The 15,356-nt window shown below is 49.0% G+C and overlaps 2 protein-coding genes across 3 annotated transcripts in view; one reads left to right on the forward strand and one right to left on the reverse strand.

Moving 5' to 3' along the window:
* The window catches only part of LOC132222487 (lamina-associated polypeptide 2, isoforms beta/gamma-like), a 15,103-nt gene extending 6,749 nt beyond the window's left edge, over window positions 1-8,354 (reverse strand). For both annotated transcript variants that reach the window (XM_059677484.1, XM_059677485.1), the window contains exon 1: window positions 7,845-8,354. In XM_059677484.1, the coding sequence (XP_059533467.1) occupies window positions 7,845-8,129 (285 nt within the window). In that variant the 5' untranslated portion in view covers window positions 8,130-8,354. The remainder of the gene's footprint in view (window positions 1-7,844) is intronic.
* A 4,676-nt stretch (window positions 8,355-13,030) lies between these two features.
* On the forward strand, window positions 13,031-14,964 carry LOC132222384 (beclin-2-like). The gene has a single exon (XM_059677297.1). It carries the CDS (start codon window positions 13,472-13,474, stop codon window positions 14,882-14,884), a length of 1,413 nt encoding a protein of 470 aa, XP_059533280.1. The 5' UTR covers window positions 13,031-13,471; the 3' UTR covers window positions 14,885-14,964.
* Window positions 14,965-15,356: the final 392 nt, after the last annotated feature.

A 15,356-nucleotide genomic window follows, 5' to 3' on the forward strand; every position in this document is an offset into this window, starting at 1 on the left:
TGTTTCTCTCTCATCGATGTTTCTAACTATCTCTCTCCCTTCCTCTCTGTAAAAAATCAATCCTATCTAATAAAAGAGAAACATGGTAATTGGCGTACGACCGATACCCTTTTCATTGGCTAATCAGCAAGTTATGCAAATTAACTGTCAGCCAAGATGGCGGCCGGCAGCCAGGCAGCTTGAAACTAACATGAGGCTTGGTTGCCCCAGTGACAGAGGAAACCAACGTTCCCCGCCTGCAGCTGCAGGCCTCTGAGCTGGCAGTTTAAGAAACATTGTAACAAATACACCCAACTTCAGCCAGCAGATTGGCAACATTGTAAGCAAAGGCCAGAAACCTACTTTCAGCCGGAGGCCTAAGAGCTGGAGCCAAGCCTCAAGCTAAAGCTGGCCCAGAATTAAAAAAAAAAAAAAAAAAAGGGAAAAAAGGAGCGTTTGGGAGTTCAGTCACCCCCAGCCTGAAAACAGCCCTCAGCCCCTCACCCAGGCTGGCCAGGCACCCCAGTGGGGACCCCCACCCTGAAGGATGTGTGACCAGCTGCAAACAGCCATCATCCCCTCACCCAGGCTGGCCAGGCACCCCAGTGGGGACCCCCACCCTGATCCAGGACACCCTTCAGGGCAAACCAGCCGGCCCCACCCGTGCACCAGGCCTCTACCCTATATAGTAAAAGGGTAATATGCCTCCCAGCACCGGGATCAGCGGAGCTGTGAGGCCTCCCGGCACTGGAATCAGCATGACAGGGGGCAGCACCCAAACCCCCTGATCGTCCTGCGGCTCTGTGTGTGACAGGGGGCGGGGCCACAACCTCCCTATCCACCCTGCTCTGTGCCTGATAGGGGGGAGCTCCCCCCCCCCCACGGGCCCTGCTCTGTGTGTGACGGGGTAGAGCCATAACCTCCCCATCAGCCCTGCCCTGAGTGTGAGAGTGGCGGCGCCCCAACCCCCTGATCTGCCCTGCTCTGTGGGTGATAGAGGGCAGCACCCCAACCCCCCTGATGGGCCCTGCTCTGTGTGTGACAGGGGGTTGCTCCACAACCTCCCCATCGACCCTGCCTTGAGTGTGACAGGGGGCAGCGCCCCAACTCCCCAATCAGCCCTGCTCTGAGCCCGACCAGGGGCTGCACCTAGGGATTGGGCCTGCCCTCTGCCACCCGGGAGCAGGCCTAAGCCAGCAGGTCGTTATCTCCCGAGGGGTCCCAGACTGCTAGAGGGCACAGGCCAGGCTGAGGGACCCCCCCTCCCCCCCCAGTGCACAAATTTTTGTGCACCGGGCCTCTAGTAAAGTATATTAAAAAAAAAAAAAACTTGAATACTTTAATAATCAAATAAAAATTTGAACACAAGATTATGAGACATTATTTAAAGAGAGCTGCTAATAAGAGCAATGACATCAATTTAAGGTAAATCTTTAATAAAAATCTGGCTGTGATAAGTTAGTGAGGGTACTTTCAGAAAGCTTTAATATACAGGGGTGGGCAAAAGTAGGTTTGTCGTTGTGAGTATGCAAGTTTATTCTTGTATTATTTATTACTTATTGAATTATTTGTATTATAATTTTAAACCTACTGTTACCCACCCCTTTACATACTGCACTTATCTAGGATCATTAGGCTCAAATCTTAAAGCAACCCACACCTTGATATCAAAATAGTTGCCCAGAGCCTAAGAGTTCTATATATCAAAGCCCTAAAGTCTCTTTAGAGAAAAGACTTTTAATCAAACAGACCTAATCCCGTGTTGATGATCTACCTGAATTTTCCAAAATGTGTGGATAGGCTGGACAGAAAACCTCCATCTATAACATAAATACCTTAAAGAAAACCAATTGGGTAGAGAACCTACCCACCATAAGAATGTTCAAACTCTACTATCAACAAAACATCCTGGATGTTCTATAGCTCAGTCCACAGAGTGGGGCATGCAGGAGGCAGCTGATCAATGGTTCTCTCATCATTGATGTTTCTATCTCACTCCCTCTCCCTTCCTCTTTGAAATCAATAAAAATATATTTAAGAAAAAAGTTTAGAAATCACGTTATCCTATATAATAAAAGCCTAATATGCTAAGTGTCCAACCGTTCACTCGACCAGTCGCTATGATGTGCACTAACCACCAGGGGGCAGACGCTCCGACCGACAGGTTAGCTTGCTGCTGGAGTCCAGCCGATTAGGACTGGAGAGATGAGCTGGACACGCTCCTGTGGTCCCTCCCCGGCCCCAATCATTCACCGGTGGGGTCCCTCAGCCTGGCCTGCGCCTTCTCGCAATCCAGGACCCCTTGGGGGGTGTCAGAGAGCCGGTTTTGGCCCAATCCCCGCAGGCCAGACCAACGGACCCCGCCAGTGTACGAATCCATGCACCGGGTCTCTGTTGTAGTAATAGTAGTAGTAGTAGTAGTAGTAGTATAAATTGCTGAGCACTAGACACTTTCAGAAATGCACCCTACTGTAAGCCTCAACCTAATTAAGTAGCTATAAGATTATTTCTATTTTCCAAATGAAAATGGCATGTAATGGACAATGTTTATTACTAAAAGCCATCTAAATAAGCAGCTGACCTAGAATTGAAATCTATAACCCTGATTCAGAAGCCTGTACACTTAATACCTTATTGTAGAGTCTGATGGCCAATTTATGATTTAATTAATATTTACCATCATTAGCATACTTATGTTGTTAATCCTCACTGGTGGATTTTTTCCCACAGATTTCTAGAAAGAGTGGAAGGGAGAAGAGACACAAAGAGAGAAACAGCATTGCCTCCCACCTAGAGGATTTGTGCCCGCAACCAAGGTACACACCCTTGACCGGAATCGAATCTGGGACCCTTCAGTCAAAGGGCCAATGCTCTAACCACTGAGCAAAACTGGCCAGGGCACATTAGCATACTTTTTAGTGTTTTGTTTCATGTCTTCAAATATTTCCTGGCAAGAATTCATAATCCTGACCAGAGCAAGACCATTCAAGAATGTTATGGTCCACTGAATTCAAAACTGCCACAGGGCCTCGCATCTTGGCAGTAACAGGTAGACTGCCAACTTCGTAAATGTTTATTTTGTGACAACAATCTAGATCATCTCAACACCTAAAAATACCGGTAATGACCCAAATGCATAAAATAAAAACCAAAACCAAATTTTGGACATGCAAACATTTTTGTCATGTTACATCAAATGAATCTGAGAGACCACAGCAATGACAGAAAACAAGTGCTCAGGTAGCTGAGTGTTGTCCTTGCACAAAAGGTGGCTGGTTTGATTCACCATCAGGGCACATACCTAGGTTGTGGGTTCTATCCTTGGTCTGAGTGCATATGAGAGGCAACCGATGGGTTTCTTTCACATGTTTCTCTCTCCCCTCATCTCTCTCTAAAATCAGTAAGAACATTCTTTTAAAAATATTCCTGATAAAGCCATGTTTAAATGCTATGCCTTTGGCCAAGTCCACAGTTTGACTTTACTTTAAAATGTTAAAAATTCACCACCTAAAAAAAGTGCCTTTTCTGCAACTCTCAAACATAATTTGATTTTCTCACAGATTGAAAATATTCTTTAAAAAATGTGAGTCTAGCCTAGCTGGTGGGTCAGTGGTTGAGCATTGACCTATAGACCAGGAGGTCACGGTATGATTCCCCGTCAGGGCACATGCCTGGGTTGCAGGCTCGATCCCCAAGAGCTTCGAGGCAGCGGATCAATGGTTCTTTCATCATTGATGTTTCTCTCTCCCTCTCCCTTCCTCTCTGAAATCAATAATAATAAAAAGTTAATTCTTCCCACGTTCCCATTAAAAAAAAATGTGAGTCTATATTGTTGATACAAACAGGGCTAACAATGACTAGAACGTAAAATGTTGTACACGTAAGAGGAATGTTCAATAGAGAATAATTTCACTATTAAAAATGCCAAGATGCTTTTCCTATATATTCAAGGTATTTTTCCTATGTCTGACAAACCTATTACACTCCTAAGTTAAATTATAACAGACGATTTTAAATTTCTGCTTTTATGATGTTATTGACCAACTACCACTAGTAACTATTTTTTTAAGAGACTATTTAAAAAAAATATTTTTATTGACTTCAGAGAGGAAGGCAGAGGAAGATAAAAACATCAACGATGGTTGAGAATCATTGATCAGCTGCCTCCTGCACACCTCTTACTGGAGATCGAGCCCGCAACCAAGGCACATGCCCTTGACCACATTCGAACCTGGGACCCTTCAGTCTGCAGGCTGACGCTCTATCCACTGGGCCAAACCAGCTAGGGCCCACTATTAACTTCAAGTTGTTTACACTATTAAGCCTAGCCAAGGATGCATATTTTTTTTTTTGAATTTTAAATACACAAGTAGAGAGGTCCTAAATCTATGGCAGTGGAAGTTTTTCTCTATACATATCAAAACATGAAATGACATATAAAAGGCTTAGCATGCCACTGAACATAGTAGGTTCTCTTAAAATGTTAATTCCTTTCACTCAGAATTTATTTGCATAGTGCTAAACAATAAACAACCTGGATAATATGGGGAATTTGTTGATAACAAAAATAACAAACATGATTATCATACAAAAAATAAAAAATAATAAATTAAGGTGGTGGGCAGGGTCAGCAGAAATCCATCTCCAGTACTTAAGAGCATAAGACAGGAACTAAAAAAATGTTGAGTCATTAAACTGAAATTTCGAATACAGGGTAGGTTGGGGCATACTCTTCTAAAAATGAACTGAAGAACGAGTATCAAAACCAAGGTGGTTGTTTTTGTAGAAAATGAATCATCAAAATAAGAACAGTAATCCTATATAATAAAAGCCTAATATGCAAATCGACCAAAGGGCAGAATGACAGGTCACTATGACGCACACTGACCACATGGGGGCAGACGCTCAATGCAGTAGCTGCCCCCTGGTGGTCAGTGTGCTCGCTGATCAGCCAGAAGCTGGGCTCAGGGCAGCACTAAGGAGCAACGAGCAGGTGGAGCAGGTGGGCGGTAAGGAGCGAGGTCCCAGACTGTGAAAGGGCGCAGGCCAGGCTGAGAAACACCCACCACCACCAACACCCAGTGCACAAATTTCGTGCACTGGGCCTCTAGTGCTATTATAAAACATACAACCAAATACTTCTATGGTTCAAGAATGTTTGTGTCCTGGCCAGTGTTGCACAGTAGTTAGAGCATTGGCCCGTGGATATAAGGGTCTCAAGTTTGATTCCTCAATATGGGCATATACCTGGTTTGCAGGTTGTAGGTTGTAAGGGCTCCTGCAGGAGGAAACCAATCAATATGTTCCTCTCACAACCTCACCACAGAGTTGCCAACCCCCAACTCTTTCACAGCCTCCCTCCCTCCTTTCCACTCTCTAAAAATCAACAACAAAATACCCTCGGTAAAGAATTACCAACAAAAAAGAATGTTTGGCCCTGGCCGGTTTGGCTCAGGGGATAGAGGGTCAGCTGGCAGACTGAAGGGTCCTGGGTTACATCCCGGTGAAGGGCACGTGCCCGGGTTGCAGGCTAGATCCCCAGTATGGGGCATGCAGGAGGCAGCCAATCCATGATTTTCTCTCATCCTTGACATTTCTAGCTCTCTCCCTCTCCCTTCCTCCCTGAAAGCAATAAAAATATATATTTTTAAAAAAGAATGTTTGCACAGACCAAGATAGGGTTCTATAGAAGACCTGTTACTTTTTTTTAAAGTGTGCTCGTTTAAATAGAAAACATTTCATTTTCAGGCAAATCTTTACTGAAATAGTTTGAGCATTACTTTCTTTTTCAGAGGGACTGGAGAAAAACAGATAAGGGATATGCTTTACTTCAAATGTAAATTTCTGGTTTTTTTATGGAAGAGTCAAGTGGCTTTCTTCAAATCCACAAAAACAATAAGGTCAGTCTTTTATTTGTTTATTTCTTTATTATTTTTAAAATATATATGTTTATTTCAGAGAGGAAGGGGGGAAGAGAGAGAGAGAGAGATGGAGAGAATCACTGGCTGGCTGCCTCTGGTACGGATCCATCCGCAACCCGGACATGTGCCCTGACCTGGAATTCAACGTGACCTCCTGGTACATAGGTCAACGCTTAACCACTGAGCCATTCCGGCCCAGCAGTCTTTTATGTACTGAACAAATACAGACCTGGTACTACTATTTTCCAGGCACTGGCTTAAGTTACAAGATTTTCAATTCTTGAAAGCCCAGGCTAAGATTTTCAATTAAATTTACATGTATCTATTACATCTTTCTTTCATTTCTATAGGATAGTCCAGAAAGCACCTCAGACAGACCTTTTAAAACTAAAGTTAAACAACATAACTTGGAAAGAAGTACTTCTGAATTATACCAATAATTAGCAGCAACAGCTTCAAGCTCAATATTAAGTCTTACAAAGCACTGTCCTACATTCTGTTAGGATTTGAAGTCTGATAACTAGTTTGATTCTTACCAGCAAAACAACATATAGAAACCCACCCAACAAAACCCCCAAACTGTTCTCAAAACAAAATACCCATTTGCTGGAGCCAATCTGAGACTGACCAGCGATTAGATATTCCAAACTGTGACACTCACATACCAGAATGTCATGAAATAGACCTGTCTCATGATTCCTAAGTCTTTGCTTTCCTCCTACAAAACTGACCCCCCAAAAATCAAAAAAACCCAAGCCCTTAAAACCAGAATTTTAAAATGTTTGAGTGTCTAAGACAGTAGTTCTCAATCTTGGCTGCACATCAGAATCACCTGGGACTCTTTAAAATCCTGATTTCTGGGCCTCATCCTCCGGAAACTGTTTCTTCCTTACTAATGTTGTGGCCCCGCCCCATAACAAAGAAACAGAATTTTCCTTATTTCACAAAGTTTGGTGAGAAATTAGTATGCACACATTGCCCCCCAGGGGGCGCTCCGAGACTCGGTTACCAGTCGCCGCAGTTAAAGCGGGAAAGCGCTCGCAGGCGACCCGGGGTGCTTCCGGGCTGACCCCTCCTAAGCGCTTCCGAAAGGGGCTCAGTCCCCGAGCAAAGACCATCCCGCGGCCGGTCCCGCAACACCGAGCCCCCCTTTCCCCCGCGCACGCGCACTTCACGCCTCCCAGGCACTCTCAGCCCAGACGCCCGCCCTGCGGCCCCAACTCCGGGACCCTCCTCTCCAGCGCCCTCCCCTCCCGAGGCCGGCAAACCCCGTCCAGCCCCGCCGCCCAGGAGGCCCGCGAGCACGCGGCGGGGGAGCGACTGTTGTAATGTCCCCCGCGAATCACACCAAGACGCCCCAAGAAGTCGAATTAGGGGTCACATTTATTGCAAATCCGGGACTAAGAGGAGGCCACGCACTCACTCCAAATCTCGGGGTCCTAAGATGGCCGCAGCAACAGATTTTATATATGCAAAGATCGCAAAGGTGTCGATTACATCTTTGGGTTTGGAATGAGGGACCTGGTTTGCACAAAGCAGTTACAGAAGCGAAATGGAGCCGATGAGTTATCTACGAAGATTAATTATAGTTTTGGGTCTGGGGACCACTGGGTCAACCGGAAACACATTATCTGGAGCCATCGAGGCCATTTAGGATAATTGCTCTGTCCTGGTTCCCAGGCGCAGAGGAATGTGCTTTCCCAAACCAGTATGACCACAACCAATGGGGCATCCACATGACAACCAATAAGGTATTCCATCGGATGGTATATTTGTCTAATCCAGAAAATCAAAATAACTTTTCTATTACTTTAGCAAGCGAATAAGGACAGAAGCCAAGTCCGCAGGGTTAAACTATGAAACATTTACCCAAACATGCTTGCCACCATGTTTCCCGACCACCGCCAAACGGCCGCCTTGGTGGCCCGGGCCGGGCGCCCTTACCCTGCGGCTGCGGCCCGCGGCGGCGAGGACGGGGGCGGCGAGGACCGGGGCGGTGAGGACGGGGCTGGGCTTGCGCTCCTCGTCGCCGGACAAGTCCGGGGGCGCTTGGCTGTCGGCGCCGGCGGCGAGCGGCGGCCGGTTGCGCGCCGTGAGGTGCTGCAGGTAGAGCTGCACGTACACGTCTTTGCGCGGCTGCCCCGCCGGCAGCGGCACATTGTGGGCCACCAGCTCCCTCTTCAGCTTCTCCGTCGTCAGGACCCAGGGGTCTGGCAGGAACTCCGCCATCTCCGCGGCGAACCCCTTCCCCGCAGCCGCCACTCCGGTGCTCCCGCCGGCGCGCTCGCTCCTCGCCCGGGGTGAGGGCTGCTGCCTCCGAGCCTCCCGGCTTCCGCTGGGGAGCAGCGCGCGGAGAGAAAAAAAAGACAAAAACAAAAACGCGCACAGAAAGCAAAGCAAAAGGCGGACACAAAAGCCCCCGGAGCAGAACCGCGGGCCAAGTGCAGCCCGCACCAACCCAGCCCACACGCGACAGCCAACAAAAGCAGCCGGCTCCGCCCACGCCGCAAGAACGCGCGCCGCCATTGGCCGGCGGCCGGAGGAAGCGCGGCGCTGATTGGCCCGACGCCTCGCGCGAGTTAAAGCCGCTCGGGGCGGGAGTTCCGCGCCGGCTCCTTTGTGTTTTCCCTTTGTCCACCCTTCGGGACGCTGATCGGGAAGCAGTCGGGCTGCTTTTGTGCGCCGTTTCCTCCCCCCTCCCGGCTGGAGTAGAAGCCTTCCTCCCCGGGGTCGGGCGCCCCCCGAAGAATGGCCGCAGCCCTTCCTTCCCCAGCCGCTGGCCCCGAAAGGAAGGAGCAGCAGCGAGGCGCGTGCGGACCCTCCCCGTCCTTGATTTGATTTACTTTCGAGTAAATGTAAAACCAACGCCTCCACGTCTCGGCTTGGGAAGGCTTCCTTTGTTCCCGAAACTCGAGGGGAAAAAACCAGACCTCGACTCCTGGGAATTTCAGATCGCCCTTGAATTGATCCAATTGTATGGTCGAGTCTTCATTGGCTTCTGACCCTGAAGGTTGGGGGCATTCATTATGCGAACAGGTAGTTGGGGTTCAGCTGTCTTTTTTGTGGGGAGCCGTCTCTGAGTGACCCCCCACCTGGATCTGGCCATAATTTAAACCTAACGTTGAACAATTCAACAAAACGAAAGGAAACATGTAGGCATGCCTGAATGGGCGACTTAAGATAACGGAGGTGGGTACAGACCCGGTTCTGATCATGCCCAGTGACTGTGGTCAGGCCGGGAAACCCTCACCACGTTACTGAATCAAATGGAAACCTGGTAGAGGCTCAGAAACCTGTTACAATTCAAAGATCCTCCTCAGAAATGCCACTGATGGCAAATATCAGTATTTCTTAGGAACTTACAGATCTCACCATGCTTTCTTCCAAGAAAGGAAAGCAGCTGAGATTGGATCTAGGGGGATGTCTTAACCATTTACCCAGATTCCGATCTCCCAACGAGTTTATAAGCTGCTTTTAAAGTGATTTTTTACACATTTATCTGATTTCGGAATGGTTAAGTTCCAGTGGATTTAAACACTGTCACTAAAAAAGTGGGCGTATCTGCATGCGGGCGGACCCGCCTGGAGACGGATAGAGGAGCCCTGTCTCGGTTCCTAAGACCATCGAAAATATGTGTTTTCCCATGGTCCTAGGCGACCCCGGTGAAGGTATGGTCACAAATAACTGCATTTGAACATTTTGCTAAGAGAAAGAACACACCATAGAAACAGACTCAGAGAGAACAGGCAGACAGCTCTGACGGGGGTGGGGTGAGAGGGGTGGAGGGATTGAGCAAAAAGAGAGAATTCATGGACACTGACTGGGGTATGGGGGAATAAATGGTTATGGAAATTAACAAAATAAATGAAGAAAATAAATTTGTGGGGTGTTTTTTTTGCTTTAAAGTACCTTATCAGATCAATTGTAAAACTGAACATATGACAAGTTTATAACTTTAGTAATAACTGACACAGAAATTAATCGAAGAGGAATGAGAGAATTGCCCAGAGCAGAGCAAGGCCATTGTGCCCTCCCCAGCACAACCCTGTCCTCTTGTACGTTCCTCCTTCCCCTTCCTCCCCTGGACAAATGCAAAATGGCAGCAAAGGTTAAATGGGAAGGTGACGGGAAAAAGCTTTGTAGAGGGCAAGAACAGGGTGGGGATAAGAGGAGAGGGGGTGGTAAGGAGCAAGGTACAGGTCTTCATTTTTTTAATAAGAAAATAAGTGTTGCCCTAGCTGGTTTGGCTCAGTGGACAGAGCGTCGGCCTGTGGACTCAAGGGTCCCAGGTTCGATTCCCGTCAAGGGCATGTACCTTGGTTGCGGGCACATCCCCAGTAGGGGGCGTGTAAGAGGCAGCTGATTGATGTTTCTAACTCTATTCCTCTCCCTTCCTCTCTGTAAAAAATCAATAAAATATATAAAAAAAAGAAAAGAAGTGTTGCCCTAACCGGTTTGGTTCAGTGGATAGAGCATCGGCCTGCGGAATGAAGGGTCCCAGGTTCGATTCTGGTCAAGGGCATGTACCTTGGTTGCAGGCACATCCCCAGTGGGGAGTGTGCAGGAGGCAGCTGATCGATGTTTCTCTCTCATCGATGTTTCTAACTCTCTATCCCTCTCCCTTCTTCTCTCTGAAAAATCAATAAAATATGTTAAAAAGAAAATAAGTGTTGACCTATGAACCAGGACGTCACAGTTAGATTCCCAGTCAGGGCACATGCCGGGTTGCAGGCTTGATCCCCAGTGAGGGGGGTCGGGGTGTCTGCAGGAGGCGGCTGGTCAATGATTCTCTCATCAGTGATGTTTCTCTCTCTTCCTCTCCCTTCCTCACTGAAATCAATAAAAAAACATATTTTAAATAAAGTGTTTCCTGCTAGATTGTCCCTGACATGTGATCCAGCCATGCACGTAGGCTTGAAGCCCCAGGCCACAGCCCAGGAGACAACAAGACCACACCTGCCCCTCCAGGATTGGGTGGCTGGCAGCTGCCTTCTGCTGGTCACGGGACAGGCAGGCCCTATGGCTTCACACCCTTATTGTGGTTGAGTAATTGAGGTCTGTGTTTGTTGTTTTCAAAATATATTTTTGTTGATTTCAGAGAGGAAAGGAGAGGGAGAGAGAGAAACATCACTGATGAGAAACACTGATCAGCTGCCTCCTACACGCCCCACACTCTGAATCAGGTCCACAACCTGGGCATGTGCCTTGAGCAGGAATGGAACTGTGACCTTCTGGTTCCTAGGTCAATGCTCAACCTGGGACCCACAGTGGCTGGGCCTTCTGTGTTTACGTCATACTCTGCTCCACCCGGTCAATAACTGCAGGTTCAAAGCTCTGATTTCTTAGTGTGCTTCACTGGGTGCCGGGAGCCGGTCCATCCTTGCTGTTTCAAGGGACCTGGCATATATGGCATACTGTTCTTAATATGTTTGCTCACCTTCTTGGCACTATGTGTTTTAACCAAGGTCACCTCTCTGAGAAAGGTTGTTTCCCCAGGTAGGGATTTTCCCCTGAAGTTAGGGAGGGAATAAAACCCCTTAACTAAGTGCCAGGCGGGTAATTAATCACTTTAACTTCGAACAATCATGCTTAAGCTACATAATCTTTACTCCCTGGAATGGAGATAAACGCCCTAACCTTTGGAATAGAGATTGATAGGATTGGAATCAACTGGTATAAATACAGATGTAACAAGAAAACAGGACACAGAACCTAGATACAGAACTTAGACACAGAACCTAGACACAGAACCTAGACACAGAACCTACACAGAACCTAGATACAAGAAGAACTTCGCTGGAGAGAACATGGCAAAAGATCCTGGACGGAAACTGGCCACAGAACCTAGAGACAGAACCTAGCGAGAGAACATGGCAAAAGATCCTGGACAGAAACTGGCAACAGAACCTAGAGACAGAACCTAGTGAGAGAACCTGGCTGAAGAACCTAGAGACAGAACCTGGCTACAGAAACTGGATAGAACATGGCAAGAGAACCTGACTAGAACCTGGTGACTGAACCTGGCAAAAGATCCTGGAGAACCTGGACAGAACCTGGCTGGAGAACCTAGTGAGGGAACATGGCTACAGAGCCTGGCTGGAGAACCTAACCTAGCAAGAGAACATGGACACAGAACCTGGCTGGAGATCCTAACCAGAACTTCGCTGGAGATCCTGACCAGAACTTGGCTAGAGATCCTGGCTAGGCTGCTGATCAACTGAACGCTGTCTCTGTGTCATTCCTTCTTAGCCGACTCCGTCCACACCTTTGGGGACCCCTGGACCTGCTGGGGTTGGGCCCCAGCAACTGGGTGGTTGACAGAAGTCAATGTTTTGCTCTCACATTGATGTTTCTCCCTCTCCCTTCCTCTCTCAATAAAAATCAATAAAGAGAGAGAGAGAGAGAGAGAGAGAGAGAGAGAGAGAGAGAGAAAGAAATGCAATTGTTTTTCAGGAACACAGAGGAGCCCATGGGTGAGGGTGGCGAGAAATGGGCAGAGAGGTGATGGGCGGTGTCAGGGGCCTGGGGTCTGGAGTGTCCAAGTATTTGGGATGCCTGCCTGACCCGTTCCTTCCTGGTCCCCAGTCCCAAGCTGGGCCCCCACCTCGGAGTGCTGCGGGCCGACCTTTGCACGAAGTTGAGGGCCTTGGTGGCCGCAGCTTCTGACTCCACCCAGCTCTTCCACCAGGGACTGAGGCTTTCAGACACTGGGGCCCGGTACATCCACCTTCCAGAGGTTCAGCGCTGAGGATGTGCCCTGGGCGGGGGAGTCCACTGGGTGCCCTGCGTTCATCCATGAGGCTGTCTACTAGCAGAAGGGCCTTGCCAGCTTCCAGGCTGAAAAGCTCATGGTCTCCGTGCCTCCCCTGCCTGTGCTGCCTCCCACCCCCACCCTGCCCCCTAACCCAGGCCACACCTGCGCTGCCTCAGCACCTGCTGTGTACCATGATCCTTGCCACACACCCACCTCCAGCCTCAGTGAACCATTCTATCAGGTGGAAGGTGTGCAGGGAATTAAAAACTAAACAAGAAAGAAATAGGAGAGAAGAACCTGGAAACATGGGTAGAATCAGGTTAAGAGGTTAAGACCTTGCCCTGCCTGGATTGGCTCAGTGGACAGAGCGTCAGCCTGTGGACTGAAGGGTCCTAGGTTCCATTCCGGTCAAGGGTACATGCCTGGGTTGCAAGCTCGAACCCCAGTGGGGGGCATGCAGGAGGCAACCGATCGAAGATTCTCTCTCATCAGTGATGTTTCTATTTCTCCCACTCCCTTCCTCTCTGAAATCAATAGAAATATATTAAAAAATAAAAGAGGTTAAGACCTTATTTCATGGTCAGATAAGGGCATTACATGTTTTAAGGAGGGAAGCACCATGATCAGATTTTAGTTTTGGGAAGGTTACCCTCAGTTCTGGGCCTTTTGGCTAAGATCAAGTGTAGGAAGATTACTCAGAAGATATGCCTTAAAAATGTTAAAGAAAGTGAGATGCTGGTCTTTCATCCTTGGAGAAAGACTCACTGACTGGTATCTAAGGAGGGTCAGGTTTGAGGCGGAGAGTGACACATGAGATATGCATGTTAACACTCATGGCCTAAAGGCCCTCACAAAGTATAAATGGAGAAGGAACCCGGGAGCCAGAGGGAACTTCGAGTCGAGGGTGGAAATCAAGACCTCCACCATGTCCTCCATCTGCTTCATCTGCCATTTCTGCCGCCGGCCCCTGATGCCGACCCTGTCCACGGAGACCTCCGGCCTTGACCTCAGCCAAGAACCTGCAGCTTTGACCTCCCCCTCAGCTCAGGGGGAGCCAGGAGACACTCCGGGGGAAGGCTCTGCCTCCAGGACGGATTCGGACCTGGAAGAGCTGCAGGGCGGTGCCTCCGGCTGGACCATCCCTGGTGACGGCGAGATGTCCCGGGACAAGCCCAGCCACTTCACCCTGCTCGGGAAGCTGGCCTCGGGGAGGACCCTCGGGAGCATCCAGGGGACCATCGCGGGCCTTGGCGACGTCCTATCCGGTGAAGAGCTGGGCCACCCCCTGTGCGAGGACTGCACCGACAGTCTCTTGGAGCAGCTGGACACCCAGCTCAGAATCGCAGGGTCTGACAGTCAGACCTACAAGCGCTGTTTGGAGGCCAGGGATGGATTAGGTGAGGACGAGAGGGAGACGCTGGAGCAGGAGCTGAAGGCCGTGGAGCTGGAGGAAGCCAGGCTGGTGCAGGAGCTGGAGGAGGTGGAGAAGAACCGAGACAGGACAGCTGCGGCCCTGGAGGCAGCCCGGGCAGAGACGGAGACGCTGGAGGAGCAGGAAAGGCAGTACCACAAGGACCTCGGTGAACTTCAGTGGCAGCAACAGGAACTGCAGGACGAGCTGTTGAGCTTGGAGGACCGGCTGCTGTACGCCCAGACCCAGCTGTCCAGGCTGAAGAGAACCAACGCCTTCAAGGCCGCGTTTGAGATCTGCTGTGACGGCCCCCTGGCCATCATCAATAGCTTCAGGTTGGGTTGTATCCCCACGGTCCCGGTGAGCTGGAGGGAGATCAGTGCAGCCTGGGGGCAGACAGCCTTGCTGCTCGTGGCCTTGTCCAACACAGTGGGTCTGCAGTTTCAGAGGTACCAGCTCATCCCCCGCGGAGACCACTCCTACCTGAAGTCACTGACAGAGGACCTCGTGGAGCTGCCCTTGTTCTGCACCGGGGAGAAGAGCTCTCTCTTGAACAGCAAGTTTGACCAGGCCATGGTGGCCTTCCTGGACTGCATGCAGCAGTTCAATGAGGCGGCCAAGAAGGGCGAGCCAGCTCTCGACATGCCCTACAGGATCCACGTGGGGCAGGGCCTGATGGAGGACCCAGGGTCCGGTGAATTCTACTCCATCAGAACCCACCTGAACACGGAGGAGCGGTGGACAAAGGCACTCAAACTCATGCTTACAAATTTTAAGTGGAGTCTGGACTGGGTCTCCTTAAGGTATCGTCACAAATAACTGCATTGGAACATTATGCTAAGAGAAAGAACACACAATAGAAACAGACCCAGAGAGAACAGGCAGACAGCTCTGACGGGGGTGGGGTGAGAGGGCTGGAGGGATTGAGCAAAAAAAGAGAATTCATGGACATGGACCGGGGTATGGGGGAATAAATGGTGATGGAAAGTAACAAAATAAAGCAATAAAATTGTGGGTTTGTGTTTTGTTTTTTGTTTTTTTTGTTTTAAAGTATCTTACCAGATCAATTATAAAACTGAACATATGACAAGTTTATAACTTTAGTAATAACTGACACAGAAATTAATCGAAGAGGAATGAGAGAATTGCCCACAGCAGAGCAAGGCCATTGTGCCCTCCCCAGCACAACCCTGTCCTCTTGTACGTTCCTCCTTCCCCTTCCTCCCCTGGACAAATGCAAAATGGCAGCAAAGGTTAAATGGGAAGGTGACGGGGAAAAAGCTTTGTAGAG

This window comes from Myotis daubentonii, chromosome 20, assembly GCF_963259705.1.
Source record: "Myotis daubentonii chromosome 20, mMyoDau2.1, whole genome shotgun sequence".
NCBI classification, from domain to species: Eukaryota; Metazoa; Chordata; class Mammalia; order Chiroptera; family Vespertilionidae; genus Myotis; species Myotis daubentonii.

Bases quoted from the DNA above. Each gene is read 5' to 3' on its own strand.
- LOC132222384 (XM_059677297.1), top strand. From the start codon at position 13,472: ATGCATGTTAACACTCATGGCCTAAAGGCCCTCACAAAGTATAAATGG.